Here is a 24,887-nt window from a genome sequence, read left to right as displayed (position 1 = left end):
CATTGTCTAATAAACGAGTGGTCAAAGGATACAAACATACTTCTTAAAAGAAAAATTACACACTGTTAATAGCTATATGAAGGATTGTTCCCAGTCACTACTAAGAAAAATGAAAATCAAAGCAACTCTTTGGTGGCACCTTATATCCAGTAAATTGGCAAAGATAATAAAAGATGGGAAATAATTAATCTTTTGGTGGCTGCAGAAAACCAGGCATATTAATTTACTTTTGCTGGGGCTTTAATTGATCCAAACGTTTTGTAAAACTAAAAATAAAAGAACCTTGGAAAGTATTACCTGCCCCCCACCCCTAGGATTACTGAGGAAATAAGTGGGAAATATAATAAATACTTCATAATTGAAAAAAATTTTAATTAAAATCAAAATTAGTCTGATATAAAGAGATCAATAAAAATTTTGAAAATGTAAAAAAAAGCTTTATGTAGTTTTTGCTTTAAACAAATTTACATTGTACAAATTCAACTTTACAGAAATAATTCTGAAAGAAATCTGCATTCCAAAAAACCAATTGTGTTAATTCTATTGTACAGTATTGCTTTCTCCTTTCTTGCTCTTTGGTTAGAGCTCTTTGGCTTCTTACCCACTGACCAGGAAAAACCCAACAAAAAACCACTTCAATTGAAAGTGCAAGAACTTTCTGAGAAAATCCTAGTCAATATGTGAGATAGCCAGGACTTATTAATTCCATTTATTCCTGACTCCAAAGGCTGACTTTGCATACAATCTCAAGTTTTAATTGGAATAGAAAATTTCATGTTTTAACTCTTGGGAATTGTTAAAATTTAAAATGGAATATTTTGTATGTTCAATTAAATACATATTAAGTATTGTAATGTATTACAATGAATGAACTATTTGTTGTTACATTCTGCTTTTCATTCAAGAAACTTATTGGTGCTTTGCATTTAAAAACTTGTAAGATTGATGAGATGGATTTTAAGATGAAAATATAGGTGAAATTTTGCACCTAATGGAATTGATACTGTTTTGTTGTAAAAATGCTTTATATTCTGGCAGTAAATTTGCTAATTGACTTAATTTTTTTTTCTCCCCTCAGGAAGTATTTGAAAAGGAACAGTCCATCTGTGCTGCAGAAGAGCAGCCAGCAGAAGATGGGGCAAGTTAATTAAGAATTTGGGCTATTGTAGACACCTGCAATAATTGATTTTAGAAATATTTTATTTGGGGAACTGATTGGCTCATTTGTACACTTTTTTAGGAAGTTAAACCATTTATTATAGTTGTTTTTATATAATTTACTTATCTTCTGAAATATACTCATTACTACAGTTTTTAGTTGTATGTGTTTTGTTAAGGTAATTGCATGCAAAATTAAATTTGACATAATTGGATTTTTAAAAAAAATGTGCTGCACTTAACTTTTTCTTGTTATATTATAGCAAGGTGATGCAAACAAAAATAAGAGTAAAGGATGGCAGCAGAAGAGTAAAGGACCTAAGAAAACTGCTAAATCAAAAAAAAAGAAACCTTTGAAAAAAAAGACAGCATCTGTGCCATTGCCTCAGACAAAGCAGCAGAAGCAAAAGCAGGCAAATGGGATTGTTGGGAGTGTAAGTGTTCTGTATGCAGTCAAAATATCTTCTTTATTATAGTTTATTAATTAAGTAAATAAGGAAAAGATTCCAGAGTTATAGCTTATGAGTGAGTTAATATATTTTATACTGCTATTTTCCTCATCCTTCTACCTTTCGACCAGAATTGCATTTGGGAAAGGGATGACTAAGCATTTTGTCACTTGTTACTCAAACATGTATGTGTAATGGATTCGTTTTGTCATTACTTTAGAATATTTTTGAAAAGGTTTTAGGTTAGAGCCAAGATGGCAGAGGAAAGGGAGGGTGTATTCTAGATGAATTCTTTTAACAGTCCCTTCTAAACAACTCTAGAAAATACATCAAATCAAACTGTAAAGTGGCATAACTAACAAAAGATTGGAATGAGACTTTTTTCTTTCTTAGAACAACTCAGTAGGGCAGGAGAGGTCTTTGGCACTGAGGTAGCCAGGAGTGCAATTAAACAGTGATACCAGCTGTGGGCCTTAGAGGCTATAGCGATAGCAACAGTAGCATTAGAACCAGAAGCTTAATGCCCAGGTAAGGTAATAGTATTAAACATGTGATCAAAAAGTCCAGAGGAACCCTTTGCTAGTATTGTAATAGAATCAGGCACCATTTGGCAACTTCATTGTCTATTACCTAGTTCTAGGTTGTAGTTCTAGGATAGAGAAGTATGCTTATGGTTACAAGGGAGGAGGGACTTTATGTTGGTAAGGACCAGAATGCAGACCAAGTCATCAATGATCACACCTCTCTCCCTGGATTGTACTATCTTGGAAAGCACTGAAAATTTATTCCACAGAACGAGCTGTGAAAACAACTCTGAAAAAACCTGAAGTTTGGGATAGTGACTCCCCTCCATCTTCTCTCCTACTTTTAAGTGAGCAGAGTCCATCTCTAACTTAAAGTTCAAACATAAGAAATAGGCTGCAAAAATGAGGTACCTTACCTCTACTCCCCCAAAAAGAATCTGACCATAAAAAATCAAATAAACTATGGTGACAGGGAAGCTCAAGATATAAACTTGGATTGAACATAAGTCCAACAAGAATTCTTAGAAGAAGGAAAGAGATTAAAAATGAGCAAAAAGGTTTTAAAAATCAAATGAGTAGTTAATGATAAATTGGGAAAGGAAATGATAACTGTTGAAGAACATTATAAAAAGAAAATACCTCAGTATAAAGAAAAACAAAAAAATTCTAAAGAAAATACTATCTTAAAAATCAGCATTGGCTAGTTGGTGAGAGAAGTACAAAACCTCACTGAAGAAAATAATTTCTTAAAAATTACAGTTGGAGAAATGGAATCTAATGAGACATTGAGAACAATAAAGTAAAAAATAATTTTTAAGAAATAAGAAAATTTGAAATATTTCATTGGAAAAATCATGACCTAGAAAATAGGAGAGAATTTAAGAATTATTGGAATATAAGAACAGTTAGGTGGCTCAGTTAATAAAGAGCCATTCCAGGAGACGGGCAGTCTTGGCTTCAAATCTTGCCTTAAATACTTCCTAGCTGTGTGACCCTGGCCAAATCACTTAACCCCCATTGCCTAGCCCTTACTGCTCTTCTGCCTTGGAACTGATACTTAGTATTGATGCTAAAACAAAATTATTGACACTTGAAAAACAATTTAAAAAAAGAACCTAGACATCATATTTCCAAAAATTACAAAGGAAAACTATCTAGATATTTTAGAACCTGAGATCAAAATTGAAATTGAATGAATCCACCAGTTACCTGAAAGAAATCCTCAAATATATTATAGCCAAATTCCAGAATGCTTAGGTTAAGGAGAAAATACTGCAAACAGATAGAAACAACTAATTAAAATACTGTGGAGCTATAGTCAGAATAACACTGAATTCAGCATATATATATATTATAAAGGAGTGATGCTATAAAGAATATTGGTATTCCAGAAAGCAAAGGACCTAGGATTATGATCAAGAATAATCTGTCTAGCAATATTGAATATAATCCAAATAAGAAAAAATGGATATTTAATGAGCCAATGAGCTAATGAGAAGGGCTTTGGATATGGCTTTAGTGACAAGTATATATTTACCATCAGGAACTAGCCTTATTACTTGCAGACAGTCTGTGTATAGGATGGTAAATTTTTTGGGCCATCTGCAGATCACAGAATGATTGTCATCTCTGTGAAATAAGTGAATACCCACATTGACAAAATGGTAGATTCTTGAAGTAATGACTTTGAAATATGGATAACACAAAACTGCAGAAGTGTACAATATTTAATCTTGTGAAGGATCTGTTGGATCTTAAAACTTTAAGTAAAAATATTGTTAGCATTTCATTTTGAAGTAGATTTTAGAAAGCCTTTTCATTTAAATTCTCAGACTATATTATCTCACCTAACCAGCTAGCTACCTGAACCTGATATTTTCATATTTTAGTTCACTAAAACTTTTTTTAGTGTCTGTTTTATTGTACTTGGCTGTGGGTATACAAAGATAAAAAAAATAACTAACCTCTATCTTCAAGGAGCTTGCATTCTACCTGGGGGAGTTAAGCATGGGTTACTTAGGTGATTTTTTTCTCCTGAACCTTTCTGGTCCCAGGTAATTACATGTTTTCTGCGACTTAATTTTTTTTTCCTAGGAAGCTGCCATAAAAGAAGATGAAGATGACATATCTGACAAAGGCAGTGACTCTGAGGAAGAAGAAACAAATAAGGACTCCCAAAGTGAAAAAGATGATGGAAGTGACCGAGACTCTGACAGAGAACAAGATGAAAAACAAAACAAAGATGATGAAGCAGTAAGCCTTCCATTATTATTAGATTTCTGAACTGCTCCTCTATTTAACCTTTGTTTTTTTTTGACATTTAAAAAAAATATATCTTTTTAATAGTATTAGCATATTATTTGGACCTTTACTTTATAATGAAGAGTTTTTGGTAAGGGTTACAAAGCAGGTTGGGCCAAGGCTACTAATAGATCTCTTTTATTTGTCACTCCCAAATCCCTTCTTTAACCACTCAACTAGTGTTTACCCAAAATGGTCTTAGTTCTAAAGTGTTTCTTTGGTAGGTGTTTTCTCTGCCAGCATCAATTCCTGGAATTCAAGGACAGACTAGTGAAATTTCCCAGGTGATTAGCAGTAAGCTTTGAACTAGCAGTCTTATCCTTCCCCCACCCCCACACCCCCCCACACCCTTACTTTCCTTCTTAGAATCAATACTATGTATTGGTTCCAAGGCAGAAGAGCAGTAAGGACTGGGCAATGGGTGTTAAATGATTTGCCCAGGGTCACAAAGCTAGGAAGTCTCTGAGTTCAGATTTGAACCTAGGACCTCCCATCTCTAGAACCTGGCTCTCAATCCACTGAGCCACCCAGCTGTCCCCTAGAAAGTTTTATTCTTTGGAATTTTCTTAATCTATCACCTAATCTTAGTCAAAGAGTAAGGAAAACATTGATACTACTTCTGAAAAGAATAAAGGGCATTGAAAGGATGGCAAAGAATACAATTATGGGTCTGTATTCAGCACACCACTATTGATTCAACATTAACAGTTCGGTTCAAATAGACATTAAGTGTGCTTAACACTGTGCAGAACACTGTGCAAAGAAATGGGAGGGATAGAGACCTTAGATACATAGAAATATACATTTAGTTGGGTTAGGTGACACAACTATAATGTAAAATCATATATAATAATTATAAGAATAGTGGAGAATAGGTTTAAGGAATTCAACCCTTAATTCATAACTGAATAAAGTGATTAGATTTTGAGTTGAATTTCAAAGATATTTGACAAATGGGCAAAGCAGAACATTTTTGGTATAGCCAATAACATAAACAAATGCATCTATCTAAGTAAAGTATGTCATGAAAAAGGATGGCAAATAGTAAACTTTAGCTTTTATAATTAATTGCATAAAGAGAATATCAGAAATGTGTATATATACATACACACACACACACATATAATGAATCAGAACTTTAGATGGTAGGCATTTGAAGGCTCCAATTTAGGTTTTGAACCCAAAGTACCTCGTTGCTATATATTTCATCATAAGATTATTGATGAACAGATCAGAAGAGAGAAACTGGAGACAGAAATATATATATTTCTGAGTTAGGAAGGTTTTGCAATAATTTAAGAAAGTGGTTAGGTAATAGGAGTAATAGAAGAGTACTAGATTTGCAATCAGGAAGAGATGAGGGCTAATCCTAATCTATGACTTTTGTCTGGGATTATAGAAGAGCCACTTAACCCTCAGTTTCCTCATCTGTAAAATGGGGATGGTAACTATTATAGCTTCCTCTGATTAATAGTTTAAGCTTATAAAGCTTTAAACTACATGAATATTTTTGACATACCTTGTATATATAAAGCATGTTACAAACTTTATAGAGCTAGATAAATGTTAGCTATTATCAAGGACTCTGCTAGAGCAGTGGTAATGGGTGTAGGGATGGAGGGCATTGAATCAATCTTTACCTGTATTGGCAAAGACATGGCATGGAGGCCAGAATGTGCTAGAGGGGACTGCTCCATTCCCCCTCTCCACTGTGTCCAAGGACATTTTTTGCATGCTCTTTCTATCCAGCTGCCACTTCCTCCCTTGTAAAAGCCAGCCTTACATATAGCTCGTGGGTCATTGAACTGAGATGAGAAAAATTATTCTGGGATCACAGGGGGGTCGAACTGACAGAACAGACACGCAGACATCCTTCTTGCTGATATAAAAATAAAATGGCAAGTGCAAAAACTAATAAAGCAATGGATTTGATTATTATTTGTAAACTATTTCTTGATACTTTGCTTGCTTCACTTACAAAGTATCTTCAGTTTATATCAGTGAAGTGAAACTCATAAGTGAACTTCTTTTCAGGGCCAGGCGCAAGGATGCTAAAGAGACTCTTGTTATAAAAAAATATAATATTTATTGAAATATAAGGATAAAAAGGATTTCTAACTCTTAAAGGATTCTAACTCCAGTCAAATAAATCTCTCTGGTTCCACAAGGAACCTCTTCTCCTGTTTTCTACAGGCTACACTAATCCTTCCTAATCTGACTAACCCAAATTTTCCCTATTCTACAATAAACTATACTATTATCTTTATAATTCTTAACTTTGCCTCCAAGTTATAAAAATAACAAAGGCCAACTGGTTGAGTCTCAACAAGAATTAAGTTAGGACTCTGAGCCTCAGCAAACTCAGTTCAAACCAAAGACCAGGTCTTTCTTTGGTCTTCTCAGAGTTAAACAATCTATAGAGACAGTAATAGTTAGTCAGTAGTGTTTCCCAAGTTGGAAAAAAAAAACCCCAAAACACTTAACTTCTTCAGGTCCTTACCTCAGACAGTGAGAGAGAGAGTGAGAGAGGCAAAGATATTATCTCCTCAAAGCCCTCAGAGCAAGAGTTTCTGTGTGTGACTGACAATTGCCAGAAACCAACTGACACCGTCTTAGCTCTGTTTGACACTCCCAGTTCTTTCTCAAGCCAGCTTCTCTACTTCTTACCTCTAAACTAATAAAACAATACTTATTTTCTGATAACATCCTTATATTGGGCAGTGACAGTTTAATGAGTTGGGGTACATAATTTATAGGGAAAATGACAGGCTAAGGGATTAGGTAAGCCTTTTGCAGAGACAGTGGTTAGTAATGAATGATTTATAAGGTGCAGACAATGGATTTAGATTACCTCAGTGGTTCTGAACAGTTTTCTATAGGATAATAAATCACAATTAACATGTCAATTCAACATATCAATGTGTGATCCAGTTTTGTATAGAATACTGTATGCTCTTCTCACTGAATTCTTGCATCAGTAATTTTCTTGGCAGGATATAACAGTATTTGTGAAGGGATTGGATTAAGCTACATGTCTTAACTAGCTAGCTGATGACTCTGATTTTATTGGGGCCTACTCTCACTTCTGAGGGCTACATTCCCCCTGCTGTCTGAGGTAAAGTGGGGGGCTCATAGGCAGCTTGAAGTTGCGGTTTGGGCACATAATCTCGAAAATGTTTATCAGTGCTGGGCCATACTGTGGAGATGAACTCATTAGGGCTTGTTAACTGATTGGAGGAGTAGAAATAAGAAGCTAACAAGATTTCATGCATGGGGAGATTGGATAAATCGTAGTACTGTTGACAATTTAAGAAGGTGATTGAATTAGGGCTTCTTGGGAAAGATGTATAGAGTGAGAAATCAAAACTTTGTGAGACAAATTGAAGCCATAACAGGGAAGGTGACTAGAAAATTAGGAAAAGATCAAGGGCCAGGTAAGGGCAAGTTTAATGTGGTGGAGAAATAGGATAGATGGGAAAATAAGGGGTTATAGTTGATGAGTAGAATTTGAATATAATAGAAAATTGGAGCTATTAAAATTTCATGGGATATTGTAGTCTTAGGTATGCTGGGAGAAAGGTGATTGTTGAGATTGAAGAATGTTGTGGTCAGGAATTAGAGGGGTTGTCTGTGTGAATGTTGAAGTTAGTTGGATGTGAGAGAAAGAGAAAGACCATGAATAATTAGGTGAGTGACCTGGAAATCAGCAAAGGATAATAATGAAAATGGTGAGAAAATTGTTTGTTGCATACTCTTTGAAAAGGAGTTGGAAGCAAGGAGTATAGTAACTACACAATACACAACTGATATGTGGATACATAAAAGCACGAATTTATTTTTTTCTAGAATTTGCAATGTGGAGTTGTCACTTTAATTTATAGGAAAAGGTAAAGTATGTTATGTAGGCCTCCAGTAGGATGACTTAAGAGTATATAGCATTTTAACCTTATTGCCTGATTTAAAAGTAAAACAATCTGTTACTTTAATTATTCAATAGGAGTGGCAAGAATTGCAACAAAGTATACAGCGGAAGGAAAGAGCTCTGCTAGAAACCAAATCAAAGATAACACACCCGGTTTACAGTCTTTACTTTCCTGAGGTGAGTTGTATTCAGGGTAGTCTTTTTCAAGGTTAACATTTTTTTCCCCCTTTCAGCATTTCACAATTGTTTGTATGTTTTCTGTGCTATAAGTGTAGTCCTGATGTAGGTGGTACTAGTGATTTGCTTAAAAAGGTTCACTTGGATATCACAAGTGACATCTTTCATCTTTCAAGTAACAATTCCTCTTTGGGGCTGAGTATTTGATTATATAGGAAGAACCTCCACTCATCTCTTTGAGACACACTTTTTTTTTTTTCAAATGTGTTTTGATTTGGGAACAATTTTTGACAGTTGTTTTTTGACATTTTAGAATTTAGGTTTTCTACCTCCCCTCCACCTTGCTCAGATAGTGAATAGTCTGATATGGGTTATACCCTTCCTTTTATGTAATACATATTTCCATATTGCTCAAGTCATTATAGAAGGCAAATATCACACATAAAATAGAAATCTCATGAAGGCAGTATCGTGGAAAAATGGCATGCTTTGATCTGTATTCAGACTGCAGCGTTCCTTTTTTGGGTACAGATGGCATTTTCATCATGAGTCCCTTATGGTTATCTTAGAGACTAGCATTCCTGATGATGATTTAGTCCTTAATACTTGATCATATAATATTTCTCTTACTATACACATTGTTTTCCTGATTCTGCCCACTTAATTTGCATTAGTTCATAGAAATCTTTCCAGGTTTTTCTGAACTCTTCCTCTTGATTGTTCTTTATGACTCAATAGTATTCCATTACAACCATTTATCCTCACAACTTGTTCATCTATTTTCCAAGTGATGGACAACCCCCCAGTTTCTCATTTTTTTGCCACTACAAAAAAGAGGTGCTAAAAATATTTGGTACAGGTAAGGTCTGATCTCTTTGGGATATAGATCCAGTAGTAATATTGCTGAATGAAAACATATGTATAATTTTGGCCCTTTAAACCTGGTTCTATACTGCTCTCTGGAATGGTTGTATTGGTTCACAATTCTAATAGCAATTATATTGGTGTCCTAGTTTTCCCATATACCCTCCAACATTTATTTTTTTCCTTTTTGATCCTGTTAGCCATTCTGATAGGTACGATATGGTTTCTCTGAGTTGTTTTAATTTGCATTTCTCTACTCAGTAGTGATTTGGAACATTTTTTTCATACTGGATAGTTTTAATTTTTTCCTCTGAGAACTACCAGGTCACATTCTTTGACCATTTTTCTTTTCTTTCTTTTTTTTGACCATTTTTCTATTGGACAGTGCTTTGTATTCTTATAAATTTGACTCCATTCTCTATATTTGAGAAATGAGGTTTTTGTCAGAGACATTTGCTATATTCCCCCCAAAATTATTGTTTACCTTCAAATCTTGGTTGTGTTGGTTTTATTTGTAGAAAACCTTTTTAATTGAATGTAATCAAAACTATTTCATTTTTCGTAGTGTTCTTTATATCAGAAATTCTTCTCTTTTCCATAAGTCTAACAGGTAAACTTTTCCATGTTCTCCTAAATTCTTTGTGGCATCACCCTTTATTTATATGTTAAGTTATTTATTTTGATTTTATCCTGATGTATGGTGTGAGATGATGGTCCATGCCTAGTCTGACATACTGGTAAGCTTTCTAGTTTTCCTACTGGTTTTTGTCAAATAGTGAGTTCTTTCCCTAAAACTTTGGATATTTGGGCTTATTGAATATTAAATTGTTTTGGACGCTAATTGCCTTGTATTGATTACCAAATCTATTTCATTGATCTACCACTATTTCTTAGCCAGTACCAGATCATTTTGATGATTACTGCTTTAGTGTAGTTTAAGATCTAGTATGGCCAGGCCTCCTTTCATGCTTTTTTTTTTTCATTACTTCTCTTGATATTCTTGGCCTTTTGTTTTTCCAGATGAACTTTTTTGTTATTTTTTTTCTCGTTCTATGGAATAATTTTTGGATGTTTTGATTGATAGGGCACCTAATAGATAAATTAATTTAGGTAAAATTGTCATTTTTACTATACTGTTTCAGCCTATCCATGAGCAATTAATATTTCTCCAGTTGTTTAGATCTGATTTTATTTGTGTGAAGAATGTTTTGTAATTGTGTTCATATAGTTGATGGATTTATTTTGGTAGGTATACCCCCAGACATTTTATATTAACTAGTTATTTTGAACCGAATTTCCTTTTCTATCTCTTGCTATTGGATTTTGTTGATGGTACATAGAAATGCTGATGATTTATGTGGGTTTATTTTGTATTCTGAGATTTTACTAAAGTTGCTAATTATTTCTGGGTTTGTTTGTTTGTTTGTTTGTTTTTGGTGTCTTTGCTGCTATTAAATTCATGAGCTACTACCTTAGATCTAAATAAAGCTTGATAGGGAGGTATTTCTCTGTAAGATTTCTCAAATAAAATTCTGTACTTATTTTTGACTTGAGGGATTCAGATTCTTCACATGCCTTGGCCAAAATATAAGGCTGGTCATTTCCCAGGTGAAATTCACCTGAGAGGTATGGAAAATTTAAGAGCTAAATATTCTAAGTTTTGCTACATGAATCTTGTTTTGAAGCTGGTATATAGTCAAAATCTATTTTTATTTAACAGCAGATCAACAGTACATAGGATCAGACTCTATTTAAAAAGTTAAATATTTACTTGCTTATGGAATAGCTCAGTGTATTTATGGAAACACTGACCTTGATAAATGGGCCCTCCTAAATAGAATTCCTTTAAATGAAGTTATCCTGTATGATAGAGACATGAAGAGAGAGAGGTTTTGCAGGACTTGTGGACCAAGATGCAAGAGCCAGGATTCCAATAGAATGTTCCCAGGAGGGGCAGTTGGGGGCTTTTGCTGACCACACTGAGAGGAGAAATTGGGCTTTTGGTCTCTGTGTCTCTGACTGGAGGTCACTCTCTCGCTCCCTGGAAGTTTGAGGTTGGCTGAAAGACCTTTTGTGAGGCTGACTTGGTTTTTTGAGATTTCTCTGGCCCTGAGCAGTTGAAGTTGACACTGAGAAGAGAAACTTGGCTTTTGGGGACTGGGTCTCTGTCTCTGGTTCTGAGCAGTGGAAGCTGACCAGGGGAGAAGCTTTTGAGTTGATCTATTTGAGAGTTGAGCTGGCCAGGAGAAAAGGAGAGATTTTGAACTTTGTTTCTTTTTGGGGTTAAGCTGAGAGACCTGGCTGATTTGTGAAGAAGAAAGAAGATTTTGAACTGCTGTTGTCCTCCATCTCCCTAACTGTCTCAGAGTCATAGTTTGTGACTGGAATACTCCCACAAACCTTTCTAAAATTATTTCCGTACTTTAGGGGAAAATCCTCATCCCTCTTACCTCCGTTTCCCATCCTGTTATCCCAATCCCTTGACCGAGAAAGCAACTAGAGTATCTTTATAGTTCACTCAGGAGGGAGGGAAAAAGCAAAGGCTTCAAGAAGATTTGGGAGGTGAGGGAGGCAAAAGGGAGAGGTTGGTTAAGGGAGGGAGTGAGGGAGGAAGGAGGTTAGAAAATAGATTGAAGAATCAGCCATCAGTAGGAATCAGCAGGCAAACCCCAGAGTAAGTCCCAGAGCAGTTCTCAGTGTACCAGCATCCCTGTGTGGCAGAATCCCATAGCTTTTCTCATTTCTATATCCATTACAAATAAGCAGGTTTGGGTTCCTGTAGCAACTCTTAAGTCAAAGCTAGAGAACAACAGTCATTGTTGAAGAAACAGTTTCCAGTTCAGTTTACATTCACCATTTCAATCAGTGATAGTTTCCAGTCAGTTTACTTCTTTTATTTCACCTGGGAAAGAAGTCTTCTTGAGGTTGTTGTGAAGGGAGCAGATTTTTCAGATCTTTAAAAGAGAGTTGGACTCTACATCTTGAAAAATGCTTCTTATTTTAGCTCTTTCTCTAGAAAAAATCGGACATTGGAATATATTCACTGAAAAATTAACATATTAAGTTAATTTTATGTTCTTGCTCATTCAAGTGAAGTACAAAACAAAAAGTTTGTTCTGTTTTGTGGTTACCATTGAGGATTCTGTTCATAACAGCATTTAGACATTTTTTTCTTGGTGATTTTCAGTTTTTATATAGTCATAAGGATAATGTACTTAAATTTTTTTTAACCCTTTACTTTCTGTATTAGAATCAATATTATATAGGTAGTGGTGGTTAGGTGACTTGCTCAAGGTCACACAGCTAGGTAGTGTGTGCAGCCAGATTTGAATTTCTGACCTCCCATTTTTAGGCCTTTCTCTCAATCTACTGAGCCACTTGGCCATCCCCTAGTATACTTAATTATTACAAAAAATAGTTACCTTAGTTTATCTTATCATAGGTTTTAATCATGGAATTTTAATACAAAATGTATCAAAATGGAGGCATCTTAAGATGATTTTTCTTTTGAAGTTAGGTTAATTATTTTAAAAGACTTCAGTTTCAACTGGTTGTGGCTTTTGCATAATAAAACTGCAATATGGTGATAATCCTTGTGGTCATTTAAAATCATAAATTTTAAATTTTCCCTAGGAAAAGTTAGGTTCATTGTTTAGCAAACATTTATTGAGTACCACTACATTTAAAGCACTGAGTTCCTGCCTTCAGGGAACTACCAGGAACAAAATTGTCTGTTTCACAAAAAAGGAATGGGAGATGTTCTGTTGGAATTGAGAGATGACAGATATATGCTTCCAGTTTGGGAGGAAGGATCAAGAATACTCAATTAAAGATAGTTTCTTTTTTTGCTGAGCTCTGAAGGATGGGAGGGAGGGGAAACTGAAATTTCAGCAGTTACAGGTGGTGGGAGTGAGAATATAAAAGGTACTTAGATCTGTAAGGGTGAAAAGGGGGTTAATTTTATAAAAGGGTTGGACTGGATTATTTAAGAATAGGGTTGCCAGGAATTTAATTTATTCCAAAGAGATTTATTTATAATTTACCAAATATAAAAAGTGAACTAAGAAAATCAGAGAGATGATATGGGAAGATATCTAGCCTAAGGACTAAGTAATTTACTCCCAGCCCCTGGCTCAACCCAGGCAGGGAGAGTTAGTCCTTAGCTGGAGAGGCCTCGGCAAAGCCGAAGACCTGGGGATGACTCTTTTCAAGAGGTAGGTCTCTCCTGAGGCTAGTCTCTTCAGAAAATCCAGGAAAGGAGTCAGCTTTTTGACTTACCACATGTCAATCCAAAGGAAGAGATTCAAGGACAGTCTCACCAGGAACAGGGTCTCAGGTCTAGTCAGCAGATTTTTCTTCAGACTCCACTCCAAAGAATGAAGAACTCTCTCTCACAGGAAGTTGAACTCCAAGTAGAACTGCACTCAGGAAGTTGTAACTCCCTTTTAAAGGCACTTTCTTTTGCATCACTTCTGTGCCTTCCCCCAATTTTTCATCTACCAGTCGTAGTAGAAGCTTTGCTTTTAGGACTGCCCAGGAGGCAGTCATTTTGATTCTGATTCTTCACCCACGATTGCACATATGGGTCACAGATAGTCCCCCACTCAACTTTAAGTAGGGTGTTTATACATTTTGTGATTAAATCTAAAAATGGGCAGGGGAGTTAATTTCATTTTCACAATCAGGGGAGAGTTAAATTTAATCTTTACAGATCATTCTGGATAGCTAAAGATTTGTACCATTAAATAGAAGATTAAAAAAAAAGAACACCTTTAATTTTAGAGAGAAATTCTAAAATTTATTGACTTTGTTCCTTACCTTTTTAAATAGAGGATGCTGAACATCAAACTTTTCTTGATGTTTAAATTTTAAGTATAAACATTAGTGATTGAACTATTTTATAACATTGATTCTCTTTGAACACGTTGAGCTTTATACCAGCTATTTACTACTATTATAAAAGACTCTTGATGGCAGCACTTTTTGAGCTCTTTTGTTTACTTATCCCAACCTACTGTTAGCTGGGACTTCTTTCCATCTCTGCGCCTGCCTATAACAACTGCCTTTTCCTTTGCTTTGGGTTAAAAAACTAGGCAGTTAAAAATTAGATCAGAATAAGGTGCAAATACATTGACTGTGAGTGGATTCTCCTATGAAGGTTCTCCCTTCTATCTTGAAGTTCAAGTGGTTTCCCTTCATCTTGTTTTCTCTAGTCTTTTGCCTGCTTTTGTTTATGATGACTCTCTTCCCTATAATAGATATCTGTCACTTCCCCACTCCAACTTTTGAAATACCCTAGTACTACTTTCCTTGACCCTCTTTCTCCCCCTCCCCGCCCCCCCATCTGAAAGTAGTTTGTCCTTCTATTTGGATTTTAAAGCAAGTATGGGGTGGACTAAATGACCACTGAGGCCTCTTACAACTCTCAAGTTCAGAACTATGATTTTCATTAGCACTTTTCCATGACCAATCCTCTGAACTTCTTTTGTATTATAGTTACATGTGTATGACTTTCCCACCCCTCATTAGATCTTTCTCCTTCTTTCTTTCCCAGCTGCTAAATCTTTTCACTCTGAGATTACCTCCTGTCTATTTTGCATGTATCTATTTTTTATATGCCCAGTAATTTATGCTTTGCTGTCCCTACTATATTGTGAGTTCCTTGAAAGCAGAAATTGTATTTACCCTTCTTTGTATTCCCATAGCAATGTGCCTAGAACACAGTACTTAATAAATGCTTTTTAAATTGACTACTTATCTTGATTTCTTTTGGTTTACTTTTTGATTCTTATTTCTTTGATAGATGAGCATTGCAGATAACAGAATTTTATCTTTTGTATTATTTGTTCATTTTTAGGTTATGATGTATTTCTACTATTAGACAGTTGTCCTAAATTCATCATTAAGTTGGTTTTAAATGTTTTATTGATGCTTTTTGTTTTTTATACAGTGTTCCCTTTCTGATATACCGTCCTTCCCAACTTTTTCCTTGCTTCCATAGGACCCTCCCATTTAATGCAAAATTTTTTGTTTTGTTTTTGTTTTTTTTATGATGATTTACAGGACTTTTCTTTTCCTCCCCAGGAAAAACAAGAGTGGTGGTGGCTTTATATTGCTGATAGAAAGGAACAAACATTGATCTCTATGCCATATCACGTGTGCACATTAAAAGATATGGAAGAGGTAATTAATTACATAACACTATTTTGGTATTTGTGACATTTACATATATTAAATAGAATTATTCTTTTTCTTTCTAATCTTAAAATTTTTTATTTCCCTTGCACAGTCCACAAAATCATTTTTTTCCTAGAACATCTTTTAGTTTTTCCATGGAAGCAAAATCTTTTGCTTTGAGTTAAGATTTGTGTATGAAGGATATCAGAGTAGTTAGACTGTCTTTTTCAAACTCTTTTTAACACTTATTTTCAACATTTTTAAAGTTTTGATATTTTTATGCTAAAGAAAATATCATAATATTTCTCCTTTTAGGAATTGTATCATCTGTACATTTTACCTTTATTTTTGCACTGGCCTGTTGCTCATTATTTAAGCATTCTATTTATAAAATAAATGTTTTTCTCTTCTGTGAATTACTTAAGAATGGAGTATGAAGGAATGATCAAGAATTTCTTTTGTAATGACTTTGTTTCACATGATAACATTTACTTTGGTTAATGGATAATTATGTTAAAATTTTACCCGTGGTTATTTAGGGATATAATTGCTATGTACTTTCTCCTCCTATTAAACTCCTAGGAAAGATGTTCTTAGTTTGCTTTTTGTATAGAGGACATGAAAGATGAGCAAAGCCTAGGAGTGCTTTTGTTACTTCTGTAATGCTAGTTTTTTTAATTGAAAAACACCTTTCTCTCATTTTTTAACTGAGTAGCAAGATACTTAAAATGTTTCATTGCTGTTTTCTTTAATGCTCAAAATAACATGTCAGTTCTTTGGCTATCCCTTGACTAGTTTAAAACTTTAATTTGGGAAAGGGTGTGTGTGTTTGTCTAGAATAAGGCTTAAAGAATTAAAATTAGTCATTCTTTGGGCAGCATAAGATGTCCTATTTCTATCTGCTCTGACCTTAGTAATGACATCTAAAGTGTATATAGCACTTTGTAGGTGCCAGGCACTTTAAATACTTTTATAATTATTATATCATTTGATCTTCATAACTACTTCGGGGAGAAGGTGCTGCTATTCTTCCCATTTTATAGATGAGGAAACTTAAGTCAAACAGAGACATACCTGCCTAAAAATTTTTTTAAAGTGACTTAACCAGGGTCACACAACTAAGTAAGTGTGTAATTCTGGATTTGAACTCAGATCTTTTTGGCATCTAGTTCCCAGCATTCATCATCTAGTAGCCTACACTCCTCATGAAGTAGACCTAAGTTAGATATAAAAAATTTGATTCATTGGACTCTCATTGACTGGGGTTATAGGTCAGAGCTAGAAGGGACCTCCTAAAGGACTAAAGAACTTAGTCTAAGTTCTCTCTTCCATTCCCGTACTCCCCCCACTCCAATACCCCCCGCCCCCCAATTATTCTTCTTTCCTACTTTCCAAATAAAACTATCTTAATTACTTTTTTGATGGGAGATGGTGGGGCGGCGTATTTTAAACCCTTACCTTCCATTTTATAATCAATACTGTGTATTGATTTTAAGACAGAAGAGCAATAAGGGCTAGGCAGTGAGGATTAAGTGACTTGCCCAGGATCAAACAGCAAGTAACTATCAAATTTGGTCCCAGGAGCTCACATCTCTGGTCCTAGCTCTCTATCCACTGAGCACTTACCTGCCCTCTATGTCTCAATTACTTTTAGAGAGTTTTAAGTGTATTGGCTGACCAGAACCTGCTTTGTATTGATGGTGGGAAAGGCCCTTTTGTCTTTATTTTGGTATAGTGCTTTGGATGATATGTCCTTTACCTTGTTCCTATTATGGAGGCATTTCTAAGGGTGGGTTCTTCCTAAGGCTTTAATTTGAATGAAATGTAATTGTGATGTTTGTTGCCCAAAGCAAACCAGTTATGAAAGACTTTTAACATCCATTACCTCTTCTGAAATAATTAGAAGTAGTGAATAGCAAATCTTATTGTATCTTAACCAATACAAACATTGATATACTATTATTTTATTATTAAGAATGCCATTAATAGCATGGCAGTAAAAAAAAAAATCACTTTCTTGGATTTGTTAGTCTTCCCATTCTCAGTATCCTCATGGAATTTGTTCCAATTGTGTCCTTTTGTTTTTTCTCATACCAGTGAATATCTACCATCAAAGAGATGTGATTTTTGAGTTGGTCTACTATTAATTCCAATCTTCCCCACTATATAAGTATTTTCAAAGTGTCATTGACTTATGTAAACAGTAAGAACATACCAAGGCTGTCTTCTTTTCTATGCTGAAACTGCCTACTTGTTCCACAGAAACTGTTGTACCCTTTTGGTGAAGAATAGCATAAAGGGCCAAATCAAGGGTGCATAAGCATATCATCTCAAAGAATGAGGCTTTAAAACAATCACAACATCTTTTTCATTGTCATGGATGAATAGCAGGTAGGGTTGTATTGGGGTCAACTGTAGCTTGTTTGCTGTTGCCAGGTAGCTTAGGTCATTATAGTGATGAGAGGTTTTCAAGGCTTTGGGTTTATGTTAATTAATTTCCAGTTAAATCCTACTTTTATTAGTTTTATATTCCTCCTCTAATATGATAATTTATCATTCTACATTGCCTTTTCCCTTTCTTTTCCAGGTTATCAGTGATCTCCTTTCCTTTTTGAACCACCCAGCCCTTCCTTGTTTTGTTATGATAGATCTCTCCTAAACAACATATTTAGTATGTCATCAAATTCCATGTTAAAATGGCACAATTTATAACCAGTTTCAGCAGTCACAGAAAAAAAACCCACTGATTTTTTAAAAAATCTACCATATAAATAAGAATAAATTAAGTAATAGTGGGAAATTAGTCTTTCCTGTCCCTTTATTTTTTATTCCATGTATTCTTCATCATTTCTGGGTTAAAAAGTATGATTCCATTGGAGATTCGTGTAAGTTCTTTAAACCACAGATTGCATGTTACTTCTAAGGATGATGTTCTATAGTCACAAGTACTCTGATTTCTGTTTAAGTTGATTTCTAATCAGCAGTGGCAGAGTTCTATATTTTAAAATCTAAACCAGTTATTTCACATTCCCAATAAACATAGTTAACATACATTCACCAGATACCCATATTTTTCACATGAATAAGATCTTCATGCCCACTTCAATTTCATTTATTTATTTATTTATTTATTTGTTTGTTTATTCATTCATTCATTCATTTTTTTTTTAGAGCCCTTACTTTCCATCTTGGAGTCAATACTGTGTACTGGCTCCAAGGCAGAAGAATGGTAAGGGCTAGGCAATGAGGGTCAAGTGACTTGCCCAGGGTCACACAGCTGGGAAGTGTCTGAGGCCAGATTTGAACCCGGGATCTCCCATCTCTAGGCCTGGCTCTCAATCCACTGAGCTACCCAGCTGCCCCCCACTTCAATTTTAAATTACATAGTAATTGCACCTAAAAACACCACGAAGAATAATTTCAAATATATGTCACCAAATGAATTCCAAAACCGTATATTTTCAAAGTTAGATTTATTAAAACTTAATTTAAGATAGCCTTTTAAAAAAGCCCCAAATGCCTTTTATAAAAATGCCTTTTATAATATACCGATGAGGAATTCAGATTGATTAGAAAGGAGAAGCAAAATTCATTGACAAAATAAAAATTTAGAAATTATGGTGGCATTTATCAAATGCTCTCTTTGATATATTGGGCCATATTTTGTGTTATAGTCACAAACCTGAATTTTCATTAATGATCTATGCAAATAATTTGTTAGCCCAACTATCTTTATCTTCCTTATAGCTATTGGAATTGAACATTATATTAGTTACTGTGTAGAAAAATAGAGGTGACATGAAATTTTGTTTTACTACAATATAATCAGTTTAATGATAAGAAATGTCCAATTCAAAAGTATCTTTGTTTTTGTTCCAAATGAGCTTCAAACTTTGCTTATTCTGTTATTGTTTTCATGTCCATCAAGGCCTTAACTTTTGTTTTAAAATTTTAAATTAAGAAAGCAGTTTAATTCCATCTTTACCCCAGTACACTTTTAAATTTCATAGACCAAATTCACCTGGATGATATATTGATGGACATTTAAATGGTAGACATATATTGCCAAAATGGATTAAAAGGCAAGCTCTCTCATATCCTCATCCTAATTTTTTAAAAATGAAAAGATCTTTTAAAAGCATTTTTTTGTGAGATAAAATGCCAAAAGGTGAAAATATTTGCAGATAAAAGTTCTTTTTTTTTTTTGCCTTGGCAAAGATTTTAAAGCTGTTCTATAACTTGAACAGAATGATCATCTAAGGATTAAATCCAGGAACGATCTTCCTTTAGAATCATAATAATATAGTTATTTTAGGAGGCTATGGAAAGCTAGTTTCTCTTATGTCATGACAGGACTATTTCTCTGAATTGCTACAATGATATATAGTAGAATAGTATGTATAGTAGAAGATCACTATTTTCAAGCTCTAAAAAGCAGTAAAAAGGCAGAGATTTACCTAAACCAATGTTTATGTAAGGGAATCATTGGCCCTTTTCTATGATTTCCCTTACCCACAAACTTTCTGGCTTACGACTTCCTTACCCTTACCCTGCATATTTCTAAATTGTTTGTGTGGTAACAGTGTGCATTATCCCTGTGTGTATCCATTACCTAGGTAGAATAGCTATTTTCTTGGTTTCCAGAAAATTCCCTACCTAGCTTTGACCATGAATTATTTAGAAATGAGAAAAGGATGCTGAAAGTGTCTCCATTTCTCTTCATCCATTTAGCCAATATTGTGATTAATTTTCACGCACTGTTGTGATTAACAACGCATCTCATTTCTGAAAATCCTATATACATTATGCCAAATAATCTTGGTTTCATCTTCAAAATCTGCAAACCACCTAAACTCCAAAATGAAAGCTGAAAATTCCAACATATAACTTGGATCCTTTGTACTGCATTAAGAATCATGGAAATACAAAGGAATGATCTCTGCCTCCTCTGGGTTAGTTTCTTTTTTGGTTTATGTATTATTTTATATTGAGGCAGTGTGATATGGAAGGGAGCATTGGACTCAATCAGGAAAGTCTTCTCTTCAGATGCTGCCTCCATCATTTACTTGACTGTGTGTCAATGGGCAAGTCATTTAATCTCTGTGTGTATTTCCTCAACTGTAAAATTGGGTTTAATGATACCTGTTGTACCTACCTTAGAGAGTTGTTATAAAACTCAGAAGAGATAATGCAATTAAGTATTTTATAAACTTTAAAGCACTAGAGAAATTTAGTTGTTGGTTTTCATTTGAGACTGAAAAGCCAAAGACCATTGCTCTGAAGTTAACTAGTACATATCTTTATCTTTCAGGTAGAACTGAAATTCCCTGCTCCAGGAAAACCTGGAAATTATCAGTATACAGTGTATCTAAGATCAGATTCCTATATGGGTTTGGACCAGATTAAACCATTGAAGGTAAGAATTAAAGTCCATTCATTAAATGTATTTCCTGTTTCTCCATTTGAATAATTACTTGATTAGATATCTTTATAGAAGTAAATAATGTGGTAGGTAATATTCATCAAATATTTTCATGTGCAAAATTATATGGTATCAGCTAGTGTGTTTTTAAGAGTAAAATGCTACTCTTGAACTAACAGATTTTTTTTAAACCAACTGAAAACCCTCCAAGATAGCAGCATGAAAGAACTTTCAGAAAAATTGATGAAAACTTTGTTGTATTAATAGATGTATGATGACTAGTATAATAGTATTGCACTTAGCACTAATCTGACCACTTCTGATATAATGTTTATTTCTGAGTGCCATGTTTGCATGGCAATAGTGTCAAGTTGGAGTTTCCAAGAGTTAGGTTTGGTAATGACAGCTGCTTAACTATCTTCAGATATTTGAAGGGCTGTCATATAAAAGATTATGTAGTCTTATTCTGCTCAAGAGAATAAAAAAACTAGGACCAGTGAGTTAAAATTACAAGGAGGTAGATTTTGTTTTAATCTTTAAAAAAAGTTTCTAAGTTTTCCAGAAGTAGAAAAGGATATAACATAGTTCTTTGCAGGGGTTCAAGTAGAGGTTGAATGGTTATACCTAATCATAGAATACCTGCTGGAGTAGGAGATTGGACTTGAGGACCTCTAACAGTACATCAAATTAATTATACATTTAGGAAAGTACATTCTTTGCTCCTGACCACTTCCGTACCCCATTACAATTTTTTACATTAGGAATTACTAAGACTTTTGCTTACCCCAATCTCCAATAAAAATAACAGACTTTTGACATTCTGAAGTTTCCTTTCTCTAATGAGGAATAGAGCAACCCACTCATCTGAAGCACATGCCTACAAAGATTCAGGCTATTGCTGGAGCTGCATATTTGCTGCAGAAGTCATTGTAATTTATAATACAAGTGGTGATATCTAAACTGTTAGAAGGCATAGGGGCTTCTTTTCAAGGGCAAAGGGGAATAGACATTAAAGAGGATCTTACTCTGCCTCCCATTTGTGTGGGCAGCAGGGTGTGTCTTTTTTATCCTTAGAGCATTCAGCTTTGAATTTTCAGTTTTCCCTTATATCTTAGCCATGATTGAAATTTGGATATTTATCGTAAGACTAAAGAATACTTTATGCCCTTTTCCCAGGATACACACATTGATAGTATTTATTCTTCAGTATCTTTTGAATACATTTTTATAAAGTTGCCCCCAAAGTCTGTAAAATCCAAATATAAGATACATTAAATATCCTACTTTATTTCTGGGGTTAAAAAATTTGTTAAAAGAGTATGGTTTAAAAAAAAATTATAACTCTACATGTCTAAATGTAATTTTCCCAAAAGCATGAAATCAGAAAAGAAATAAATGTGTGTTTTCCCAATTATTATCACTGATCTTTGTTTTTTCCCCCCCTTCATTTTGAGGCAGTTGTAAGTTGGAGGAATACTGAATGTAAATTCAGAAGACCTGATTTCAGTACCTACCTCTTCTATTTAATAACTTCTATTTTTGATGAACAAGTCATTTAAACTCCCCAAGCCTCATTTCCCACAGGTTCTTTTTTTAAAAATAAGTTTTTATTGGCTGTCTCTTGGGCTATTGGTGAAATCATAAACTGTTAGCGCTGTGAGAAACCTTAGAGTCCATGAGTCACATTTGACAGTTGACACCACTGCTTCCACTTCCAGACTTCTTAGGGACAGAGACCTTATCTCCCTAAAGTCTGGCATATAGGAATCTCTTGTTTAATTGAATTGAAGCCCGGCGAGGAAAAAATGACATAGGCTTATAGTCACATTTCTAAAATATATTAGAGCTAGACTTGTAACCCAGGTCCCATGACTTCTTATCTATGCTCTGTGTGGTATATCAAGTGCATAGTAAGCTATAAAGAACTCTTTGCAAACATAAGCTATCATTATTAATAAAAATGATAATTTCAACACTCAAAATTTCCTTTGCAGTTGGAAGTTCATGAAGCTAAGCCAGTGCCAGAAAATCATCCACAGTGGGATACAGCAATAGAGGGAGATGAAGACCAGGAAGATAGTGAAGGCTTTGAAGATAGTTTTGAAGAAGAAGAGGAGGAAGAAGATGATGATGACTAAACAATACTCTGAACTGACTACACTCTTTGCACACATTTGCAAACTTCTTGCTCTTATGCTGGAACTGTACAGTAAACCAGAAACACAGTGCAAAAAGTGTTGTTGAGGAAAGTTGTTTAGTTTTTTTTGCCTAGTACGAGTGCATTATGTAACTTGCCAGTGGAAGTCTAGCAATATTTTGCCATGGGTACAACCTGGAAGATTCTTGTGGCTTATTTAAGCCTCTTAAATTGTGGGATGGTGCATTTATTTCAACAAAAGAAAAAAACATGGTAATAAATCTTTTTTTATTATAACTGTCCAAAAGTGTGGGCTATGTATCGTCTGATCAGTCTGTGGTCCTAATAAAAGAAAAAGTACTAAGGTGGAAAAAGAAAACAAATCTATCTCAATGAGCAACTTTATGCAGTCAACTTCATTTTTTAGAAAAGTGAACATCTTTTAGGTACCATCTGCACAAATTTTAATCTTGATAAATTCTGTTACTCATTTTCTCAGTATTTTTCACTGATATGAGAATGTTATAAACAGCTTCATTAATAGCTTTAAACCTCTTGTTTTTATCTGTTCTGGTCATCACTTGGCTCATCCTGTCCTTAGGAAGCACATTCCATATAGCATAGAAGGCTACGTTTTGGGATTTGCCTTTTCTTAATTGCCCAAGATAGTCATTCAAATTATAAAAATTTATTGACTATGTCATAAAATGCTCTTAATGGCTTAAAACATTTTTAAGCCTCTTTCAGCAGATCAATGAAAGATCTAATTCTTTTGATAAGTTGTATGTCTAAAAATGACTGTGGGACCATGTTATCTGATGTTGGTGGCTTATATATTATTATTATTATTATTATACCTTTTGTCAAAGGTACAGTATAAAAGCTGAAAGACATTCTAAGCTTTTAATCTACCTGACTCTGTCAGAAACCTTTTAAGGAGAAAACACAACATGCAAAGGAGAGCATCTTTTGTATTCATTTTGAACTCCTATCAATAAATAAGAAGTTTGAATCAGTTTGCATTTGTAATGGTGTTTATCTTTTTTACCCCTAGACACCTAGGTTTATACATATGGGGAGAACATGCTTTTATTTTTCCACTTAAATATTTATTTATAACTGTACAAAAACGCTGAAGTTACAAGGATTTCTGTACAGTATTTATTAAAAAAAGCTACCATGGGTAAGTGTTAACCTTTATCCATCTCTGGTCTCCAGGCACAAATACTATCTGAAAAGATGATGGTTTTTAATAGTTATAAAACATAGAGACTAATACAAATCAGTCACAGAGGTAAGATAAATATTTTTAGTAATAGATATTGAAGAATCATAAATTTGCAACACTAGAGTTGACTGACATTTTGTTATGTAGGGAAATTATAATCGTATCTTAACAAAAATATAGGACAGAATACAGTATTTCTTATCTTTACTACAGGAGGTTACCACTTTAAATGCATAATTGCATTGGTATTTTATTTGTTATTATAGTAGTTGGAAATAAAATTTGTCATCTAAATATGAATTGGGGTGTTTTTTGGTTTTAAATTCAAACTTTAACATTTGGTACCAAATTGGTCAAAAAAAAAGCTTTTAAAAAATATAATTTTTTAAATTTTATCATTAACACTGAAAATAATTTCTTGGCAAATGACAAGTTGTGTCGCTCTCATTTTACTTTGTACTTAATTCTCTTAAGTAAAAGGTGTACATAATTTTAGAGCTAGTTTTTTTCTACACTCAGTATGCCATA

At 34.2% G+C, this 24,887-nt stretch overlaps 1 protein-coding gene across 3 annotated transcripts in view; it reads left to right on the top strand.

Moving 5' to 3' along the window:
- SEC63 (SEC63 homolog, protein translocation regulator) overlaps positions 1 to 24,659 on the top strand; it is an 84,253-nt gene extending 59,594 nt beyond the window's left edge. For 2 of the 3 annotated variants that reach the window (XM_001368312.5, XM_056818638.1), the window contains exons 15-21: positions 1,079 to 1,138; positions 1,422 to 1,592; positions 4,226 to 4,384; positions 8,430 to 8,531; positions 15,480 to 15,578; positions 20,884 to 20,988; positions 22,989 to 24,659. In XM_001368312.5, coding sequence (XP_001368349.1) covers positions 1,079 to 1,138; positions 1,422 to 1,592; positions 4,226 to 4,384; positions 8,430 to 8,531; positions 15,480 to 15,578; positions 20,884 to 20,988; positions 22,989 to 23,132 — 840 coding nt within the window. In that variant the 3' untranslated portion in view covers positions 23,133 to 24,659. Of the gene's footprint in view, positions 1 to 1,078; positions 1,139 to 1,421; positions 1,593 to 4,225; positions 4,385 to 8,429; positions 8,532 to 15,479; positions 15,579 to 17,834; positions 17,964 to 20,883; positions 20,989 to 22,988 lie in introns of all 3 variants that reach the window. The other variant, XR_008916637.1, reaches the window with a different exon arrangement.
- The last annotated feature ends 228 nt before the right edge of the window (positions 24,660 to 24,887 follow it).

This window comes from Monodelphis domestica, chromosome 2, assembly GCF_027887165.1.
Source record: "Monodelphis domestica isolate mMonDom1 chromosome 2, mMonDom1.pri, whole genome shotgun sequence".
Taxonomy (NCBI): domain Eukaryota; kingdom Metazoa; phylum Chordata; class Mammalia; order Didelphimorphia; family Didelphidae; genus Monodelphis; species Monodelphis domestica.
Note: the sequence above shows the minus strand (reverse complement) of the source record. Positions and strands in the feature narration are given on the sequence as shown.